A 20036-nucleotide genomic window follows, 5' to 3' on the forward strand; every position below is an offset into this window, starting at 1 on the left:
GCACCCAAGACCCATTGAGATCCAATCACTCTGACCACATGTGGAGGTGGCCAGGGCCGTATGTGGCCATATTCTGTTAGCAGTGTGAACACAAACGTATCCTAGGCCACAATGAAGGATCGCCTAGTCAACTGCGTCATGTCTTCTGGAGCTGTGGCTATAGGGAGGTGTAGTCTGACGTCACTGGTTGTTCCACCCATATAGGGATTCATCATTGGGAAAATGGATTATCGGCTATTGTAACAATTCTGACGCATGGAAATTGAAAAGCTTTCATTTCTGCACAAAATGAGTTCCCTTCTATCACTAACATTATTGTTTGAGCATTTTCGGTTGAAATACGAGAACGAGCGAATATTCATGTATGTTGGTGGTTATGGTGTTTTTTGTATTTTTGTTTTATTTATTATTTTTCATTCAATGTTGATCCTATGTATATTTTCTGACCCCCTTCTGATCTGGGTCTGGTGATCGTGGGCTCTGGCTGGGGGGGGCCGCGGTTCGGGGTCTCTGCGGGTCGAGGCACTAAAGAGGCGTGGTGCTTTGGCTCGCGGGGGGGCCGGGCTGTGGGTCCTCCGGGATTGTGGAGGTGGAGGGGGCTCGGTAAGCACTTTTTTATAGTATATATTTTATTTTATTATCCTTTTACTTTGTGACAACTTTATTGTCTAATCATTGTTGTGTTAGTTTATGTTCTTGGATGTCTTTTATGTATTATTGTTATTATTGTGTTGCGAGTTGTGTTGTTTCGTGTTGAAAATTGAAAATAAAAAAAGATTTGATAAAAGAATAAAAAAAAAGACATTTACCAGTGCGGCCTGTCGTTCAGTGTTGTCGCCTAATACACATCACGGCCAGCTGATACCACGCTAGCTAACTAACGTTAACGTTATAAAACTGGGAACGAGGTTAGCGTTACCTAGCTATGTCTACTGTCGTGTCCATAAGTTCCCTGGCAGAATACTTTGTTGGTGAGGACAAAAGTATACAAAGAGGAGAAAACCATTTTAAATCGGGGCATGTAGAGGAGTTTCGGGAATGCCGGCTAGAAAGCTAGCTAGGTACTACCAACGTTACGTAAAAAACAATAATGTTATAAACTATACACAATATGTACAACGAAACAATGATTTACATTAGTATTTACAGTGACTTAATATGCAGCAAAATAACGTTATACGATTTAAAATATAAATACAAATATGGTAATGTAGGTGGTTGGTAAAAATAGTGGTTGGCTTTAGAGATTTATGGTTATTATCACGAGAGAGATACTAGCCACAGATTCAGGGTCAGTTATTTTCCCATTGTACGAATTGTTAAGCTTATGGAATGTAAGGGAAATCTGATCCTAGGTCTGCGACTAAAGCCAGGAGTCTACGCTGTGGTGACGTCAGTCAGCAGCGCTAAATCGCAGTGTAGTTTCTCAGTGAACGAAAACATAAATGTTGTTATTTTGCTACCTTTACGATTAATTGCGAATATTTTCATGTTGAGCTATAGATTGTGGATAAATACGCACAGAAAGGTACACCAAGTAAATGTCCATGCTTTATTTGTTTTAAACGAGATGATTTAGAAATGGGCAAATGCATTGCGTTGGACAGAGGGTGGAACACGGAAAAACAAAAATTACGTAACCACTACACCTCCTAGGGGTGGAACGGTATGCATTCGAACCGTACACCGTTCGATACGACCTCCACGGTTCGGTGCATGGGTGTATTGTTCGGTTATATAATGTTAGCCTCCAGCTAGGCTAACGTTACATTAGCTACGACGAGCTAACTGACTTTAGCCGCAAGCTAACTAACGTTAGCCGCAAGCTAACTAACGTTAGCCGCAAGCTAACCGTGGAAACGCTCACAGCAAAGTGACTCCACGACACCAGTTCCATTAGTGGGGAAGGGGGGTATATTGACGAGGTAACAGAGGTTCAAAGATAACTGTTTGTGTTCAACGAGCCAGGAGACTAGAGCGTGTGTGTCAACTGTGTGTCTGTATTGCCAAACCACAACATCCTGGTCCCTGCTGCTGGGACGTACCAACTCCACACAGCACTGTGGGGGGGTTTATATTCCCCATTCCCTTGTAACATCTCCTTTTTTTTAAAGATAACAGTTACAACATTCCTTAGTGCAAATTATTATTAATACAAGAAACCCCTATAAACTTCCTTATTTAAAACCCTAATCATCTTTTCTGTGACTTTTACTTTTTGATAAAGTCTAGTGCTGGTTGAGCATTATGCATACTTTATGTTGGCCTTTGTCTATAATGTGCCCACAAAAATGGAAAGGTTTAATTATTTTGTTTGTTTGCACTAAGTTAATACTTTGACAAATGTTGCCTATATTTTTCAGTCAGTTCGGTCTTTGTGTGTGTTACATCCCAATGTATATATTCCCCAGTGTGTGTCTCCATGTGTGTGTGTTCTCCATTTTGTTTCCTCCCTCCAGCCATTGTTCCCTTCACCATTGGTCCCTGCCAGGCCTGCCCTTCCATTATAGCAACACAGCACCGATTGGTGGATGGCTTTCCAGACTCCAACACTCAATCCACACCACCCAATCATGGATCACCCCACACCTGTTAAAACATGGCTTCTCACTTCAGTCTTTCTCTCTCTCTGGCATGAGGCTAGGCCTGTTGTGATTTTGTAAACCTGTAACTTTGACAATATTGCATTTCGTTTATTGGCCTTTGGTGCTTAGTAGAAATTTCCTTGTGTGTGTATGGCCACAGAGAGAGCATTGTTAGTTATAGTTTGTTTTTGTATATATTCTGCCTTTGTTTCTGTATAATTAATGTGTTTTTCTCTCTTTCTCAGGAAGCACAGATGGGGTGAGCTGCCATTTCCTTTGGATATTGTTTTCTCCTGTTTTGGTTAGGTAAGAGTAGTTTAGGTAATGTAATCTCTTTTACCATAGATTAGATTTGGGTTTATTTGGAGTATAGTGGTGTTTGTTTGTTGTTTTGGCCTGGGCTCACCCCTGAGCTACATGTGCTTCCTTTGCATCTTTCAATAAATATCATTGTTGTTTACAAACGTGGTCCATCTTTTCTGTCAACCAACTGTTATGTTACAGCCCTTTACCCTTAGACTCACAGGGGTCGTAACAGTGTGCCAAACATTATTAAAGGTAAACTTTTTTTTTGCCAAATAAATGAGAAGCATGTTTAAATCAGCAATGCCTCCCCTCTTGCTGTACCAAAATCTCTCCTAGCTCTAACCGTCACTGTCAAAATAATGTGCCTGATGTCAAATGGCCTTTTGCATGACTACGTCCTTGAGAATAACTGAAAAGTTGGATTATTTGTAGGCTATATATATATATATATTTTTTTTTTTCTTCTTTTTTTTTAACTTTATTTTTTAGCGTTTATCGCTTTTCTGGTCAAGCATGACCGACAGAAACAGGTTGAAATGGGATGTAGAGCAGGGGAAGACATTCTGAGAAATGACGGCGGGTCCGGGAATCGAACTCGTGTCCCCCAGATCCGTGACGAGCACGGTTTTCCCCGACGCAGAAATAGCGCCGAGATATGCGGTAAAAAACAACATAAACCAAACCGAAAACTGTAAACCTAAAACCGTGATACGAACCGAACGGTCGATTCTGTGAACCGTTCCACCCCTAACACCTCCCTATAGGAACCTTTTTCTATATACGGTAATTATAATTTTTTTTCCTACTTTTTCTCCCATTTTCTATTTTTCTCCCATCCCAATTTCGTATTGTCAAATTCTACCCTCCCCTGTCTCGAACGCTGTTAGGCCATGCCTCCCACAGGTCGGCTGCAATGTGGACCAAGCCTTGCATCACGTGTCCCCTCCGGTACACGAGGAGGCAGCTGTCGCATCTTTTCACCTGAACAGCGCAATCTCTCAGCGGCAAGGGTCTGCGTGGGAGGGACACGCCGCCCTCGTTGCTTCCTGATTCTACTGCGCAGGCGCACCAACCGACCTGTAGGAGTCGCTGTCCACAACGTCCAATCCCCACCCACCAGCTTCCCACCCCCTAATACTGCCAATTGTATTAGTATAAACGACCAGCCAAGCTGGTAGCAACGCCGAGAGCTGGGCTCGAACCCAGCATCTCCTGCATTAGTGGCGAGCGCCTTGCCCACTGCGCCACTTAGCCGGCATTTTTTCTATATAATTCTATGCTGAACACAGAGAAGGTGAAAGTATCTGCTCTATCTTTCTTCTTCCTTTTTCTCATCTCCAGTTGGTTCTCAAATGACCTAAGCCGGCTTTATCCACAATGTCAGAATTTTTTTAAACGCATTAGGGCAAAAAAAAAAATATATATATATATATATATATATATATGTATATTGAGTTTTTATGTCATCAGAATCTATTATAATAGAGGATTCTAGGCGGTCAGGTGGCGTAGCGGAGATTGCGCTCGTCACCAATGCAAGAGGCTGCGGTCTCGACTCCTGGAGTCAGCATTGCTTGGGGCTTGGGCTGATCGCTATACTAACCCGTTTGGCTGGGTTAGGGGGAGGGAAGTCACGGGTGGGAATCTGGCGTTGTGGACAGCGACGCCTACAGGTCAGGTCTGGGCGCTTGCTCAGCGGAGGCTGGACTTGATGAAGGCAGCGTGACCTCCCACACGTTACACTTCACCAATGAGAGTCCTTGCTGCCAGGTGAAAAAAGAGTCACTGGCTGTCGCCGCGCGTGTCGGAGGAAGCGTGCGGATGACTTCAGGGTTCCCTTGTAACGACCAATAGGAGAACATGCGCACAACAAACAGGTAGGGGAGGGGGGGAAATTGACACAACGACTAAATTGGGGACGGGGAGAAAACAGAGAAAAATCTGAGAAAGAGAGGATAAAAAAATAATAATAATAATAATAGAGGTTTCTGAAACAGGCCCTGCCGCGTGAATATTTTAGGCAACCAACTTGTGTTCAGCGTTTCTCTGATTGGCCACTACGCCCATGTGACCGTGGCAGCGCGAGAGAGCAACAGTGCGTAAATAGGCTGCATTCTATTGCCATTCTCTGCGACAAACTCTAACCTTAACCAACTCCGAAACAGCGCCTAAACTTAACCCTTCTAACCATAACCAACTCCGAAACAATGCCTAACCTTAACCCTAACCTTAACCAACGCCGAAACAATGCCTAAACTTAACCATAACCTTAACCAACTCCGAAAGAATATTGCCATGCTCTAAGACAAATTCTAACCTTAACCAACTCCGAAACAGCGCCTAAACTTAACCCTTCTAACCTTAACCAACTCCGAAACAATGCCTAACCTTAACCCTAACCAACTTCGAAACAATGCCTAAACTTAACCGGCGAAAGAATGCACGTTTGAAAAAAAAAAAAAAAAAAAAAAAAAATTGAAGGGATTCGAACTTGTTACCAACGCACCGCAAGATCCATTGCAAGGCGGCGAACCAGTTGAGCTAACCATCGATGTTAAAAGAGGGGGAATTACGGCTGCATAATGCTGCCGCGGCAGAGCGGAGCTATCGCTCCGCCGCGGGGGCGTGGCTAGACGCAAGTTGGTTGCCTAAAATATTCACGCGGCGCTGCCATGCCCCTTCAACAGCCCCATGCCTTTTGATAATCACAAGGATCGACAAAACTATTTTCAGCTTTATTAAAGCCCTGTCCTATCCAAATTGTTGCTCCACAGGTGGTTCTTTTAATTGCAGTATAGTAATGAATTATCAAATTGTTTAAATTTTTTATATAATAAATGTGCGACGGTTGGCTTGAACCGACGACTACTGGTCGACCAGGGAGATGTTTAGTTGGGGGGGGGGGGGGGGGGAGGGGCAGTAATATGGAAGAAGATTTAATAATGTCAGCATAGGCCTAATTGCTTATTTGCATATTGAGTGGGGAAGCGAGATCCAATCACAATTGGTCACTCGAGACCACTCAGTTCAGTTTCAGTTGCACTTCCTTATTTGTGTGTAGGTTAACAACTAAATGTATTTGACAAGAGGAACAACTCAGCAGCAAGATCACTAGCCACAATAGAGCTCTAGTCACATAAAAATAATATATATATTAGTGCTGTCAATAGATAAAAAAAAATTTAATAATCTAGATTCATCTAGATTAAAAATAGCATTTTTCTACTTAAGACCGAAGCTTGTAACAGATATTTACTTGAGTAAAATCATGGAATTAATGGAAAATCAACACAAAGTATATTTAGATTCAAAGACTATTTTAATAGCTTTCTTTGAATACAGTTTCTCTCATGTGAAATACAAATGTTCAACAAAACCATCAACATTGACTCAGCTAGACCTCTTTCTTATATCCGCGGTGCTAAGATTGAAGATGTTTCACTCCATAGATTAATCTAGATAAATTTATTTTAATGCTTTAAATAATTTAAATTAATCTCCAAAGTTAAAGCATTAATTTTGACAGCCCTAATATATAATATATATATATATATATATATATATATATATATATATATATATATATATATATATATATATATATTATATATATATATATATATATATACAATAAACAAAGATGGCATAGTACATGTGTCATAAGTAGGCCAATATGTAAAAAGTAATACATCACATGTAAAGTATAAAGTGTAACACTGTGAAAAAGGATTTGTGTGTAGACTAAAGTGACAAGTGTGTACCTCAGTAGATTGAATAAATGGAACAGGACAAAGGAATGAAATATGAGAGAATGTAGTGAGATAAATAACTATAGCACTATATACGTACATAATGTGAAAAGGGGGTGGAGACACATTATAATGCCACATTCTAAACAAAGCCATTTAAAAAATGTTTTTATTAAAATGAATACTTTGCGTCAGTGAATCAATATAATATCGGCAAGAGAGCGAGAATGAGAGAGATAGAGAGAATGAGAAAGAGAGAATGAGATAGAGAGAGAGAGAATGAGATAGAGATAGAGAGAATGAGATAGAGATAGAGATAGATAGAATGAGAGAGAGAATGAGAGAGATAATGAGATAGAGATAGATAGAATGAGAGATAATGAGATAGAGATAGAGATAATGAGATAGATAGAGAGAATGAGATGGAGAGAATGAGAGAATGAGATGGAGAGAATGAGAGAGATAGAGAGCATGAGAGAGATAGAGAGAATGAGATAGAGCTATAGAGAATGAGATAGAGATAGAGATAATGAGATAGAGACAGAGAATGAGATAGAGAGAATGAGATAGAGATAGAGAGATAGAGATATAGATAGAGAGAAAGAGAAAAAGATAGAGATAGATAGAGATAGATGCATGTGTGACTGTAGATGCAGCTGTTTGTGTAGGTGTTCAGAGAGAGGTGTGCAGCATGTGTGTGTGTGTGTGTGTGTGTGTGTGTGTGTGTGTGTGTGTGTGTGTGTTGTATCTGACCTACTGGTCAATAGCAGGGCTGACAGTAAACAAACACTAATCCCTAACCCAGCCCCACGCCCACGCCGACCACCCAAACACACACACACACACACACACACACACACACACACACACACACACACACACACACACTCTCTCTGGGTCCACAGACACTGTCCTCTAATGAATACACACTCACACCCTGCACTGCATGCACGACTACACACACAATCAGACACACATTTAAAACTGCATCTAAACAGAGACACATCAACACTGTCTATACACACACACACACACACACACACACACACACACACAAATACAAATACTTTGCATGCACACACACACAAATACAAAGACTTTGCATGCACACACACGTAAACACACACTGGGTCCACACACACATATGCAGCAGCTACACACCTATACAGGTTTTCGATCCCTCCACGTCACCAATCCATTCTCCTTTCCCATTCCATGGCTTCTTTCTCTCTCACTTCCCACTAAAGCGTAGCCTTTTCCCCCCCTCGCTAGTCAACCTTTCTCTCTCTCTTTCTCTTTCTCTCCTCCTCCGACTGTCTCTCTCCCTTCAATTCACCAGACTCCCTATGCGGCAATATTTTATTTTCTCTGAAAAAAAAAAACAGGATACAACAAGAGCCTTCTCTAGTCTCTTATTCTGCCCCTGGAATTTATTTCTTGTTCTTTCTTTCTTTCTCTACACAACCTTGGCCCATAAATGAAACCTAATGGACATTTCTGAGTGAGGTTTCCTTGACATGTTGAACCACTGTGTATCCATGAGAGCAAACAAGAAAAAACTAAACGCACAACACAGCAACACACACACACACACACACACACACACAGCACTTACGGGAGCTGACACTGTCGACATATTGAGGCAGGTAAGGAGCCCACAGCTCAATTGTATCCTTTCGTCCAGATTGGCCAATCCTCCTGAGCTCAGCCAATAGGAGGGCTTGGGCTGCCTCTCGCACCTAAACCAGGAAGACAGAGAATGATTAAAGGTCCCCTATTGTTCACTAATTTTACACAATTCCTGTGAGTCAATGGAACACATCTGTAAGGTTTCAATAAAATGCATTGTTTTGTATTTTTAATCAAGTACTTTGGTGCACCACTTTCTCCCGTTCCAAAGTACAAGCTGTTTTTGGCTGGGCTCCACCCATACTCGCAATGCGCTGTGATTGACAGTCACCCACCTGCACTGGCAGATACGCTACGATGGAGGAACCTTTTCAAAGTGCGCACACACTGGGTGTGTGTGTGCGTGCGTGTACGTGACGTAAGTTGGGCGAGTGTGTGTGTCTGAGACGAGAGGAGAGAAGCGCTTTTGAGGAAGTGCTGACAGAGGAACAGCTGAAGGTGGCAACTCTGCTGTCGAAACCGCATTATTTCCACTCGCTGCTTGGTTTTGCTCATACTTGCAACATTATGCCAACTCCTCCAATCACAGTTGATTGTGGGCGGGCGGTGGCAGATCAGATTTCTTACACATCACAGATCGAGTAAATTCAGAATGGCTTGTTTCAGTGGGGGGCGTTATTGTCTCAGCTGAACTGCAGAAACGGGACGTGGTACAGATTTCACATTTTGTCAGTGTTGTTACAACCCCACATTGCTTGAAAACAATGCAAAACACTGGAAAAAGCCATTTTTACAATAAGGGACCTTTAATGTCACTTTTCTGTTTGTTATAGAATCTAGAGTTCCAGAGAGAGGCATTAGAGAGACATTCAAAACAGGACCCTACCTTACACCACCTTTACTCAGATGAGTGCAGAGGAAAGGAAAGTAAAGTAAAATATATATATAGATAAGATCAGATATTTCTTTATTGATCCCCTTGGGGAAATTCAGGCATTGCCTGAATTTCCCCTTAATATATATATATAAAGGCTGTCAAAGTTAACGCGGTATTAACGCGTTATCGCCCGATTCTATTAACACCACTATTTCTTTTAACTAGAGATTAACTTTTTCAATTTTTTTACCTTTTTTTTTATTATTAGACTTCACTCAGGTGTATTATTGATACTCTCATTGATACTATGTTTGTTTCTGACTCAAATTGTGTGTGTGTGTGTGTGTGTGTGTGTGTGTGTGTGTGTGTGTGTGTGTGTGTGTGTGTGTGTGTGTGTGTGTGTGTGTGTGTGTGTGTGTGTGTGTGTGTGTGTGTGAGAGAGAGAGATAGAGAGGGGGGTGAGAGAGATGAGGAAGGGGCAAGAGAGAAAGAGAGCTGGGAGAGTTAATGTTAATTTGTTGACTCTCATGTTGATAAGAGTATTAAAACTTGAAAAATATCAGTTTATGGTAAAAAAAAAAAAAATGCGATTAAATTGTATATATATATAAATGTGGTGTAAGGTAGAGTCCTGTTTTGAATGTCTCTCTAATGCCCCTCTCTGGAACTCTAGATTATATAACAAACAGAAAAGTGACATTAAAGGTCCCCTATTGTAAAAGGTGTTGAGTGAATGAGTGAGTGAGTGAATGAGTGAATGAGTGAGTGAGTGAGTGAATGAGTGAATGAGTGAATGAGTGAATGAGTGAATGAGTGAGTGAGTGAGTGAGTGAGTGAGTGAGTGAGTGAGTGAGTGAGTGAGTGAGTGAGTGAGTGAGTGAGTGAGTGAGTGAAAGATAAAAGAGAAAGAAGAGAGGAGAGAGAGAGAAAGAAGAGAGAAGAGAGAGAGAGAAAGAAGAGAGAAGAGAGAGAGAGAGAGAGAGAGAGAGAGAGAGAGAGAGAGAGAGGAGAGAGAGAGAGAGAGAGAGAGAGAGAGAGAGAGAGAGAGAGAGAGAGAGAGAGAGAAGGGAAAGAGAGATAGAGATATATACTGAATCCCGGAGACTTGACTTGCTCAATCACCTCTACTTATTTAGCACTGACTATCTGTGGTCTTTCTCTGGCCCAGCCCTGACCTGACCGGGACCCAAGCTAGATGGTCAGGCCCTGACCTGACCCGGACCAGGTAGTGATGATTAAAGTGGCCCGGGTTGGTTCCTGATGGTGTCCTGTGACCATATGTGGCCTCGTGTCACACGTTGAGGTATGGAGGGAAGTGGGCGGCGTGTGACAGAGAAAGGGAGAGGTAAAGAGTAACAGGGTGTGTGTGAGAGGGAGAGAGAGAGAGAGAGAGAGAGAGAGAGAGAGAGAGAGAGAGAGAGAGAGAGAGAGAGAGAGAGAGAGAGAGAGAGAGAGAGAGAGAGAGAGAGAGAGAGAGAGAGAGAGCGGAGAGAGGGAGGGAGGAAGGGAGAGAGAGAGAGGGGGGGGGGGAGAGTAATAGGGTGAGAGAACGACAGAGAGAAAGATAGAGAAATGATGTTGTGGCGCTGACCTGGTTGTGGCCCTGCGTGGCATGGTATGGTATGTCACAGTTAGGGGCCTGAGAGTCCAATTAGGCCACTCAGAGCTGCAGCTGGAGCCAACAGTCACCTACTGGCCTGCTGACCACATCTGCTCTTCAGCTCCTCTACTGTTCTTCTGTTCTCTTCCTCTTCTATTTTCTGATCTGTTCTCCCTCCTTTGTTGTACTGTATGGGGCGAATTCAAAATGAATGGATTGCGCGCGCTAATGGCACCCTTAACTGCGCACGATTAACCCCCGCTATTTTCTCCATCTTTGCGAGCTATTCACTAAAGATATTGCACGGATGATATACTAGCCCTAAACACATCCATAAGTGTGCAATTTGCTCCTGATATATGTCAGCGCAGTTGGCTCGCGGAGCAGGTTGCACCTGGCAGCGCTGTTGGCAGATATCAGGAAGGGGGGGAAATAAACCCCAAATGAGGGAGAGGGAAGCTCTTAGACACAGTATTTTTCACCATTTGTATTTCGTTTATTTCGTGTTGAATTTGGTAATGTATAGAGCTCGCTTAATTAATTTTGTATTTTCATGACACATTGCATCCTTTGTTTTTGTCACTATCTTTTGTCATTGCATTTGTTTGTCATGTCATCCCCAAATAAATAATTTTGAGCAGACCTGTCCATGGTGCTGAATCTTTAGACCAAAGTTAGGCAACGTGCCAGTGAATTTTTTTTCTCATTTAGGAATATTGTTTGAGTGAGAAATGAAGTTGTATTTAATGTTTAGAACCCTTTGGAGGCCAAACTCGAGATAAGTCGGGTTAACTCGCCATGCGCTGGGCGCCAAGACCCGAGATATATCAGGTTTTAATCGATATTTCTTTTATTCGCTATATCCATTCATTTTTCATCCATCCAGCCTGACGTTATCATTGGGAATGGGTCTGAGCTCGCAAAGGGCAAATACCGCCGAATACCGTGTCCTGGATGGTATTGCACATCATTGGAATCCCTCTGGCTGGGGCTGTGCATCAATCTAAGAAGACCGGTCCAGGTTTTACTTCTCGGGCATGCAGTATCGTTATAACAGATGGACTGGGGACACTCGGAGCAGCGTGGATTATGTGTTTTGGACATATAACGTCAGAAAAAGCTGTGCGTGTGCGTGTGTGTGTGTGTGTGTGTGTGTGTGTGTGTGTGTGTGTGTGTGTGTGTGTGTGTGTGTGTGTGTGTGTGTGTGTGTGTGTGTGTGTGTGTGTGTGTGTCTGTACATTACCTCCAGACATCTGTCCTGCCAACGTCTAGCCAACATTTCCAGCAGCGGTGGTCTGAACTTATCAAGTCCCAACAGGTCTGGTAGCATCACACAGTGCATGGCAGCTAGCTGGCTCCAACCTGTACACACACACACACACACACACACACAGGTATGGACAACGACCCAGACAGACAGACATACACAGAAGTATACATACGTACACATAGACAGATGCACATGAAGACAGACAGATACAGGCACACACACACATAAACACACACACACACAGTCAGAGATTAAGACAGAGCTCAAAGGAGCATGTCGGATATACACACATATTGCATTCACTCTCTAAACCACACAAACACACACCAGCAGCTGCTGTGCCGTTAAAACCCCACTGAATTCAAGATCAGACTCAAAACCCATTTGGTTGGCAACCATTTTTGACAATTGTTCTCTCTTTTTATCTCGTTTTCTTATAATATGAAGAGGAATCATTGCTAATAAAATAAAAGACTTAACCCAAGTGTGCAAGAGGTCCTTTATCTTTTATGCTCGTATCAGGTTATCTTTGCACCTTGGTGTTTTTAGCAAAGTAGCACCAGCTCTACTACTAATCCAAGCATATTCTCTCCTTTTTGAAAGGTGTTTATTGTCGAGTAGATCAGGTTGTTGTTTTTCTCCATCAGACAGCAGCAACTCATCTTCCTCACACTCACAGGTACACATACACACACATGGCTGACCATACGACACCATCACACCTACACAACAGGTCAGCACACCAATATATAAATATACAATAACCACAGTCATATTCAGGGATGAGAAGTTTACTAACCCCTCCCCCCTTCCCTATTCAGGCTAATGAACAAAACGTTCCCACAAGCCACAGTTTGAATGGTGGCTAATATGGGAAGAATAAGTGGGAGCCAGGTAGCACTGCTGGGCTTTTGTCCAATAATCATTAACTTCCATCCCTGGTTGTATCTCTTAGTAACGCTTAGTTTAGGAGGCACATAAATCACTAGTAGGAACTAATGAGGAACTACATGTAAACAAAGCGTATAGGAAGAAATATTTGTTGACCGATAAATCTAAAGGTCCCAAATTGTAGTTATTTTAGTTAAATAGGTATTTGAGGTCCCCTAAACATGTCTATTAAGTGTTTTGCTGAGAATAAACACTCCGATTATGCATTCTAGCCTCTATACCCCCGTTTCAGTTCTGTTGGGCCGTTTCAGTGTCTGTAACGAGTGAGTCGCCTTGATCATACAAATATGATAATCGCTGTACATCTAGCAATGCAGCCTGTAACACTGGATTCAATTCAGATCAAACTGCCTCTCCCTGAACGTCAGCAAAACAAAAGAGATGATTGTGGACTTCAGGAGGTCGGGGGTCAAGGACTACAGCCCCCTCAGCATCGACGGGGCACCAGTTGAGAGAGTGAACAGTTTCAAGTACCTCGGAGCCCACATATCCGAGGACTTGACATGGACCACACACATTGACAGTGTTGTGAAGAAGGCACGACAACGCCTCTACTTCCTCAGGCGCCTAAGGAAGTTCCAAGTCAGTCAGAAGATCCTTAGGAACTTCTACTCATGTACAATAGAGAGCATCCTGACCGGCAACATCACCTCCTGGTTTGGGAATAGCACTGCACAAGACCGTAGCAGACTACAAAGAGTGACACGTTCAGCCGAACGCACAATTAGAGGGGGGCTTCCCACCCTCCAGAACATTTACAACAAGCGGTGCAAGGGGAAGGCTAAGAGAATTATTAAGGACTCGAGCCACCCGAACAACTGCCTCTTTGAACTGCTGCCGTCAGGCAAGCGATACCGGAGTCTTATGGCGAGCACAGAAAGACTCAGAAGGAGCTTCTATCCCCAGGCCATCAGGCTGCTAAACGAACAATAATCGCTAAACGAACAATAATCACTATGCAACAACCATCAAATGCACACAGCACACACACCCACACGCACACACACACTCACTCAAACAAACAACACACTGCAGCACCCACTCTCCACACTTTAGATCACACAAACACACTTACACTTTATATTTATTGATAAAGGATTTGCACTACAACTCGTACACCTACTGTGAATTGTACCTAAACTGCACCTCGTCCATTTATGCCTTGCACTATATAGTATTGTATATTAGTACACTGCACAGTATTGTATATTGTATGGTAACTACGTCTACGAACATTGTACATATGTCTAAACTGAACACTGTGACCTCTTTTTTTTTTTTTTTTCTTCTAATTTTTACTATGTTTTTATTTCATACTTATCTTGTCATGCACAGTCTCTGGAGCGCAACAGTAAGAAGCATTTTGTACAAAAGTATTCTGTACTTCTGTATGACAACTATTAAAGAAACTTGAAACTAGGTGCTGCAGAAACATATTTCAGGTTCAACTTTAGGTATGAGAAGGTGTACAAGCAAGTCACCATTTTGTACATGCATGTTTTTCGCATTCACACAAGCTTTTTTGTGTGACATTGCATAAAGACGTAAGTTCAAATGACTTGTTTGAAGTAGGAATGCACCGATCCGACTTTTTCAGTCCCTATACCGATACCTGGCTTTGGGTATCGGCCAAAACAGAGTACCAATCCCCATACCATTATCTGAAATAAAAAAAAAAGTAATTTCATGATGTTTTGTTTCATTTCATCTAACCCTAACTAACCTTACTGTCATACACTTGTCCTAATATACTAACCTACACTGTAGCACTCAACACTTTGATGAACATTGTTACTCAGCTGATAAGAGTTGTGCCCTTCCTGATGACTTGTCGTACAGAACGTCACTTTGGATAAAAGAGTCAGCTAAATGACTAAATGTAAATGTAAATACTAGGGGTGTAACGATTTGACCCCACAACGATTCGATTACGATTCTTCAGGCAACGATTCAATGCATCATGAAATATATTCATTTGACCACGATTCGATACATTTTCTATCAGTTAATTCCCCCCAAAAAATTGTATACACAAATGTGGCTGGGGGAACTGATTCACAGCATGAATGGACTATAGGTCAATAATAGGGGTGTACATATTTGACCCCACAGCGATTCTATTCTATTACGATTCTTCAGGCAACGATTCAATATTAATTTGACCACGATTAAATCCGATGCGATTCGACCTTAGGATCGGTGCATCCCTAGTTTGAACGCAGTTTTGGAATACGAGCTGGGTGCAAAATCTCACTGGGTTGTCTTATTTCACAGTTTGAGTGTTAATAGTCCCATCAGAAACCAAAATGTATCGCTGAAAAAGTGGGCTTTTCTTTTCCTTTAATTCTTTCACAAAATGGGACCTTTAACTTTTAGAATTCGAGGCAGGCGAACAAATTGGGAATTTGAGCATGAAATTAATCTTCACTGAACGAGTCAGGGGGGAGGATGTTCCTGCATGGAGACCTCTGGTTTGAGGCTTAACGTTAAGTAACTTATGGTTAATCAAATAGTTTATTAACATATAGCTCCTAATTAGTTCCTTCCTAGGCAATTATTATTATTATTAGACCTCCTGAAGTGGTACCTATTTATTTGAGCCATAGACTTAAAAGGAACACTTCGAGAAATATACGTAACATCTTCCCCAGAGTCAGACAAGAAGATTGATATCAGTTTCATCTCTGTGTGTCCAGTGGCTCCAGAGAGGGGTACAGGCGCATGCTAACCTAGCTTAGCACATAATAGCACAATGACTGGAAGCAGTAGGGAGCAGCTAGCCTAGCTCCTTCAGAAGTGAAGAAATACAACTTCCAACAACTGCAACAACGGATGCAGAGATGTAATTGATATCAATCGTCTTGCCTGACTGTGGGGAAGAGGGAAATAAGTGTATTTCCTTATATATTAAATGTTCCTTTAATATATAGGTATATTGTCCACCAAACAACAAGGACTAAAGATTGACATAATACATATACGATATAGAAACAGACAAAAACGCCTGTATAAACATAAACTGATGTTTTGCTGACATATATCAATTTAATATATGTTCTCAGATAAATGTCATTGGTACAGGGGGGATGCATACAGAATGTGTTCATATCATGGACATCAAATGTTGATTCAGCGGCAAAGAAATGATCCTCAAATGTCTTTGCCTGAGCGTACCAATGATAACTTACCTCCATTGTAGAAACATAACGGGGAAACTAAATTGTTACCGTTATGTATTTTCTTGTGCAAAAGAACATAAATCCGAACATCTCAGGTTTGCCAGTGTCCTGCAGACACCTTGCATCTCCAAAAAGCTATTGATAAAAGCTGGATTTTCGCCACACTGACGATCATGCATTTTCAACATGTTTCGCTCAAGGTCAGGAAATGGTTTCCACACAAAGAAGACAATATCAGCTGTAAATTGTAGTTCAACAAAACACACATTGTAAACAAGGATGTCCAAGGCTTCTGCAGGCCACTGATGATAGTTGCAGAAAATAATATAAAGACACATTTGTAATACTATTGTTGCAAGGTTTTTGGCAGCATTTGGGATCTTTTGTAGTTCTGGCATTGAGGTGGGCTAAGCCTGCATGCTCGTTTCTTTTTTTTACATTCAGTATAAAAGTAAAAAAATATATAAAAAATAGCTTTTTTAAAGAAAATGATTCCATCTCTACAGTAAGTAGCGGCTGATTTTAAAAAGGCACTTTAACTATTTCCCTTGAGTAAAAAGCAATACAAAAAAATCATGTTGATACTTTGAGCACACATTCATTTGTAAGAGAAAACCCCCCAGCTTGCCTCAATGGCAAAAGGCTACATCCAGCTGAATAAAAAATTTAAAGTAATAATAATAAAATTAAGCCATTTATAGCGTTGTACAAAAGAAATAAAAGAAATAATTATGAAAAGGAAGGAAGGGAGGAAGACAACAGAAATACAACATCATCTAAATACAGGGCTTTGATCTAAACTAGTAAACCCTCCTTTTCCATTGGAAACCATTTTCCTTATAATTCCTTTTATTGGCTTTTCAAAGAAAATATCATTGCCATACAGCAATGATACGAGGACAGCACTCAAAGGCACCATAAATGGGGAGTTGACAGTTTTATTGTTATTTTGTTTTATTTTGGAGTTTGTTATGTCAATATACTGTAGATGACGTCTCATCTTGTCAGATCACTACTGAAACTGTGAAAGAAATATTGTCTCCTCTGCCTCCAGAAGCTGCCTGTGTATCATCATCACACTCGTACACAGGTATTTTTGAAACCGGGGTTTATCCTCCTTCATTTAAAAAAATATAGATATATACAGTCCATACCAACGGTGTTTTAGAAAGTCACTCCGTCCTCACAACAATGCAAAAACACTTGTATGAAATCACCTGGATGGGAGGCTGCAGGGAGCTCTCCATGGTCCTGATCGCAGAGCAAAAAATGTGTGTGAGTTTTCATAAACTCCAGTATCAGCCGTCCACACAAATACAGTGTATTAAAAGAACTGGGTTTCTAAAAATCTTTACACTGACAGGAGTTTTCAAAAAGGTCCAGTGTCAGTGACCTAAAACACAGTTTGCATTGCAGACGAAAAGGCCAAACCTCATAGGAAGAGCTATGGTTTCAAAAATACCTGTGTACATGTGGAGAAAGAGATCAAAATGCTCTCAAGCGGTTTGCCAATTGTACTGTTTCACTATTACATGACTTTGTAAACAGAATGTGTACTGCTGTCAGGTGAGGGGGGATGTGGGCTAGCTCTGATTGAAAACAGCGACCGGGCTGTATTGAAATTACCTTTGTAAACTACATTAGTTGGAAGTAATAACAAAACCTATTGTTGTCACATCCACAGCTTGTCTCGATTTTGTCACAATAGCTAGCTGTTGTTGTTGTTGTTGTTGTTGTTCCCAGAGCAACGTAATAGTGAAATAGAGCGATTCAGAAGGCAGCATGTATTTACTTAGCCTCAGTCTGAGTTACTGGGTTTTTGAAGTACCCTCCCCAACCCCTGGGGTGAAAAGAGCAAGCATGCAAACAGGGCGAGTATAGACACACGTCCACAAACACGGCTACATTAGGACTCTAGACACAGGAGACAGACGGACGGACAACACTAGACTGGACTGGATCACTGTAACAAGGACAAAGACAGACAGACAGACAAAACGGAGACGGGGAACCGGACGGACAGACTGTGAGACAGACACTTGAGATGATGCTACGAGGCCGAAGGGGAAGAGAGAGCATGACTGAAGAAAGATGGTCGAGATGATGAAGAAGATAAAAGTCAAGATGGATGGATGGATGGAGAGCGAGAGCGAGAGAGAACTCCAGACAGAACCAGAGAAAGGATGATGTGTAGTGCGAGTAGCATCCCTATGCAGCCAGTCAATACCTTCGTTGACTGAGGGGACGTTATAAGAAGCGGGGCCGAGGCCGCTAGGGGCCCCCTGGGCTAGGCCAGCAGGGGCCCCCGGGGCCCCGGGAGTAGAGCTGGCTGTGGTGGCTGCAGCGTGCAAAGAGGAGAGGAGAGGAAAGAGGGGAAAGAAAACACACTGTAAGAAAAGACGAGACTTTTACAAAAGAGGACAGCGGGGAAAAGGAAGGAGTCGGAAAGATCCAACACGGTCCCAAGCAAATTTTTATGCAAAGATGAATGTTAAAGTCAAGAGGAGAAGGGAAAGACAAAAATAATAATATAACAGAAAGACAAGACAAGACTTGTGTTTCCCCAGCAGCAAGCACTTGGAAGAAAGATGGAGAGAAGGAATCCGTTAGACACATGGACACTGAATTCCAGACAGAACAAGAGAAACACAGAGTCAGCTGACGGACACACATTCTGCACGTATAGAGGAAGGTTTCAGGCGACGACACTAGCCTTGCGTTTCCTCATAACTCCATCTTGGAATGCAATGCTTACTAAGAGAGACCACTGGTGTAAAATAAAATATTTTTGAATACAGATCAGCGGGAGGGACATAACATGGAGTGAGAGACAGATGAGAGGGAGAGGCAGAGAGAGCGAGAGATACAGGAGAGAGAGGGAGAGATACAGGAGAGAGAGGGAGAGACAGGGGTGAGAAAGGGAGAGAGAGACAGGAGAAAAGGAGAGAGAGGAGAAAGGGAGAGACAGAGGGAGAGAGACAGAGGGAGAGAGACCGAGGAGAGAACGTTGCTGTGACCCAGTCTCTTCTAATTCTGTTTTGTACCTCGTTTTCTGCATTGTACCTCACTGTTTACTAATTTGTACTACTTTAGATTGTATATTGTATTATTGTATATTCCTCTTTACTTACTTTTTGTTGTTGTGAAATATGGAATTTTGTTGATCTTTTGAGTTGCTATTATGAGGGGAGCTGGTCCCTACATTATTTAAGGCACTCCACCGAAAAACAACACTGGTTTATTTTGCATTTGAGTAAATATTAAATATAAAGCTTATATCACTCTTAGTTGATTTGACAAAAAAAAGTAAATGAAGCCAGGTTACTTACAAAAACAATGGGGTTATTGTCCCCCAAGTGAAAACAATGTAATAGCATTATCTATTCAAAGTAAATTAAATTAATTATAAAGAATAAGATCACTTGATAGGATGAAGCTACGCTATAGTTTATGTTCACTCCTACAATTTTTCTCCTCCAGTTCAATGAAAGGAGGGAAACAAAATGACTGCAGACCTGCACTGTGTCATCAATAGAATATAAAGGCTTCTAAATGGACAGGTTATACTATCCAAAACAATGGGTTTCTTTAATAGAAAAAAACGATCTAATATATGATTTAAACCTGTATTCCACACTTATTTCAAAGATAATTTCTATAGCATATTTATAGTATATATAGCATACATATATTTTTTTTTGCATTTGTTTTTGTATTTGTTTATTTATTTTGTACCCAGGGACAGTGCACATTAATGAACATCTTCAGTGTCCACATCAAGGTAAATGTGCCAGATGTTATCTAATTAGTTTCCATCTGTAGTCTCTGCCTAACATGCATGTCTTTATGGTGTGGGAGGAAACTGGAGTACCCAGAGGAAACCCACGCGA

The 20036-nt window shown here is 41.6% G+C and overlaps 1 protein-coding gene across 2 annotated transcripts in view; it reads right to left on the reverse strand.

Annotated features, from left to right (window-relative positions):
* The window catches only part of wdr7 (WD repeat domain 7), a 344639-nt gene that overhangs the window by 211036 nt on the left and 113567 nt on the right, over positions 1-20036 (reverse strand). For both annotated transcript variants that reach the window (XM_084325436.1, XM_084325435.1), the window contains 2 exons: positions 11990-12108; positions 8256-8379 (listed from right to left, as the gene is read on the reverse strand). In XM_084325436.1, coding sequence (XP_084181562.1) covers positions 8256-8379; positions 11990-12108 — 243 coding nt within the window. The remainder of the gene's footprint in view (positions 1-8255; positions 8380-11989; positions 12109-20036) is intronic.

The sequence above is a fragment of the Notolepis coatsorum genome (assembly GCF_963971535.1).
Source record: "Notolepis coatsorum genome assembly, chromosome: 11".
NCBI classification, from domain to species: domain Eukaryota; kingdom Metazoa; phylum Chordata; class Actinopteri; order Aulopiformes; family Paralepididae; genus Notolepis; species Notolepis coatsorum.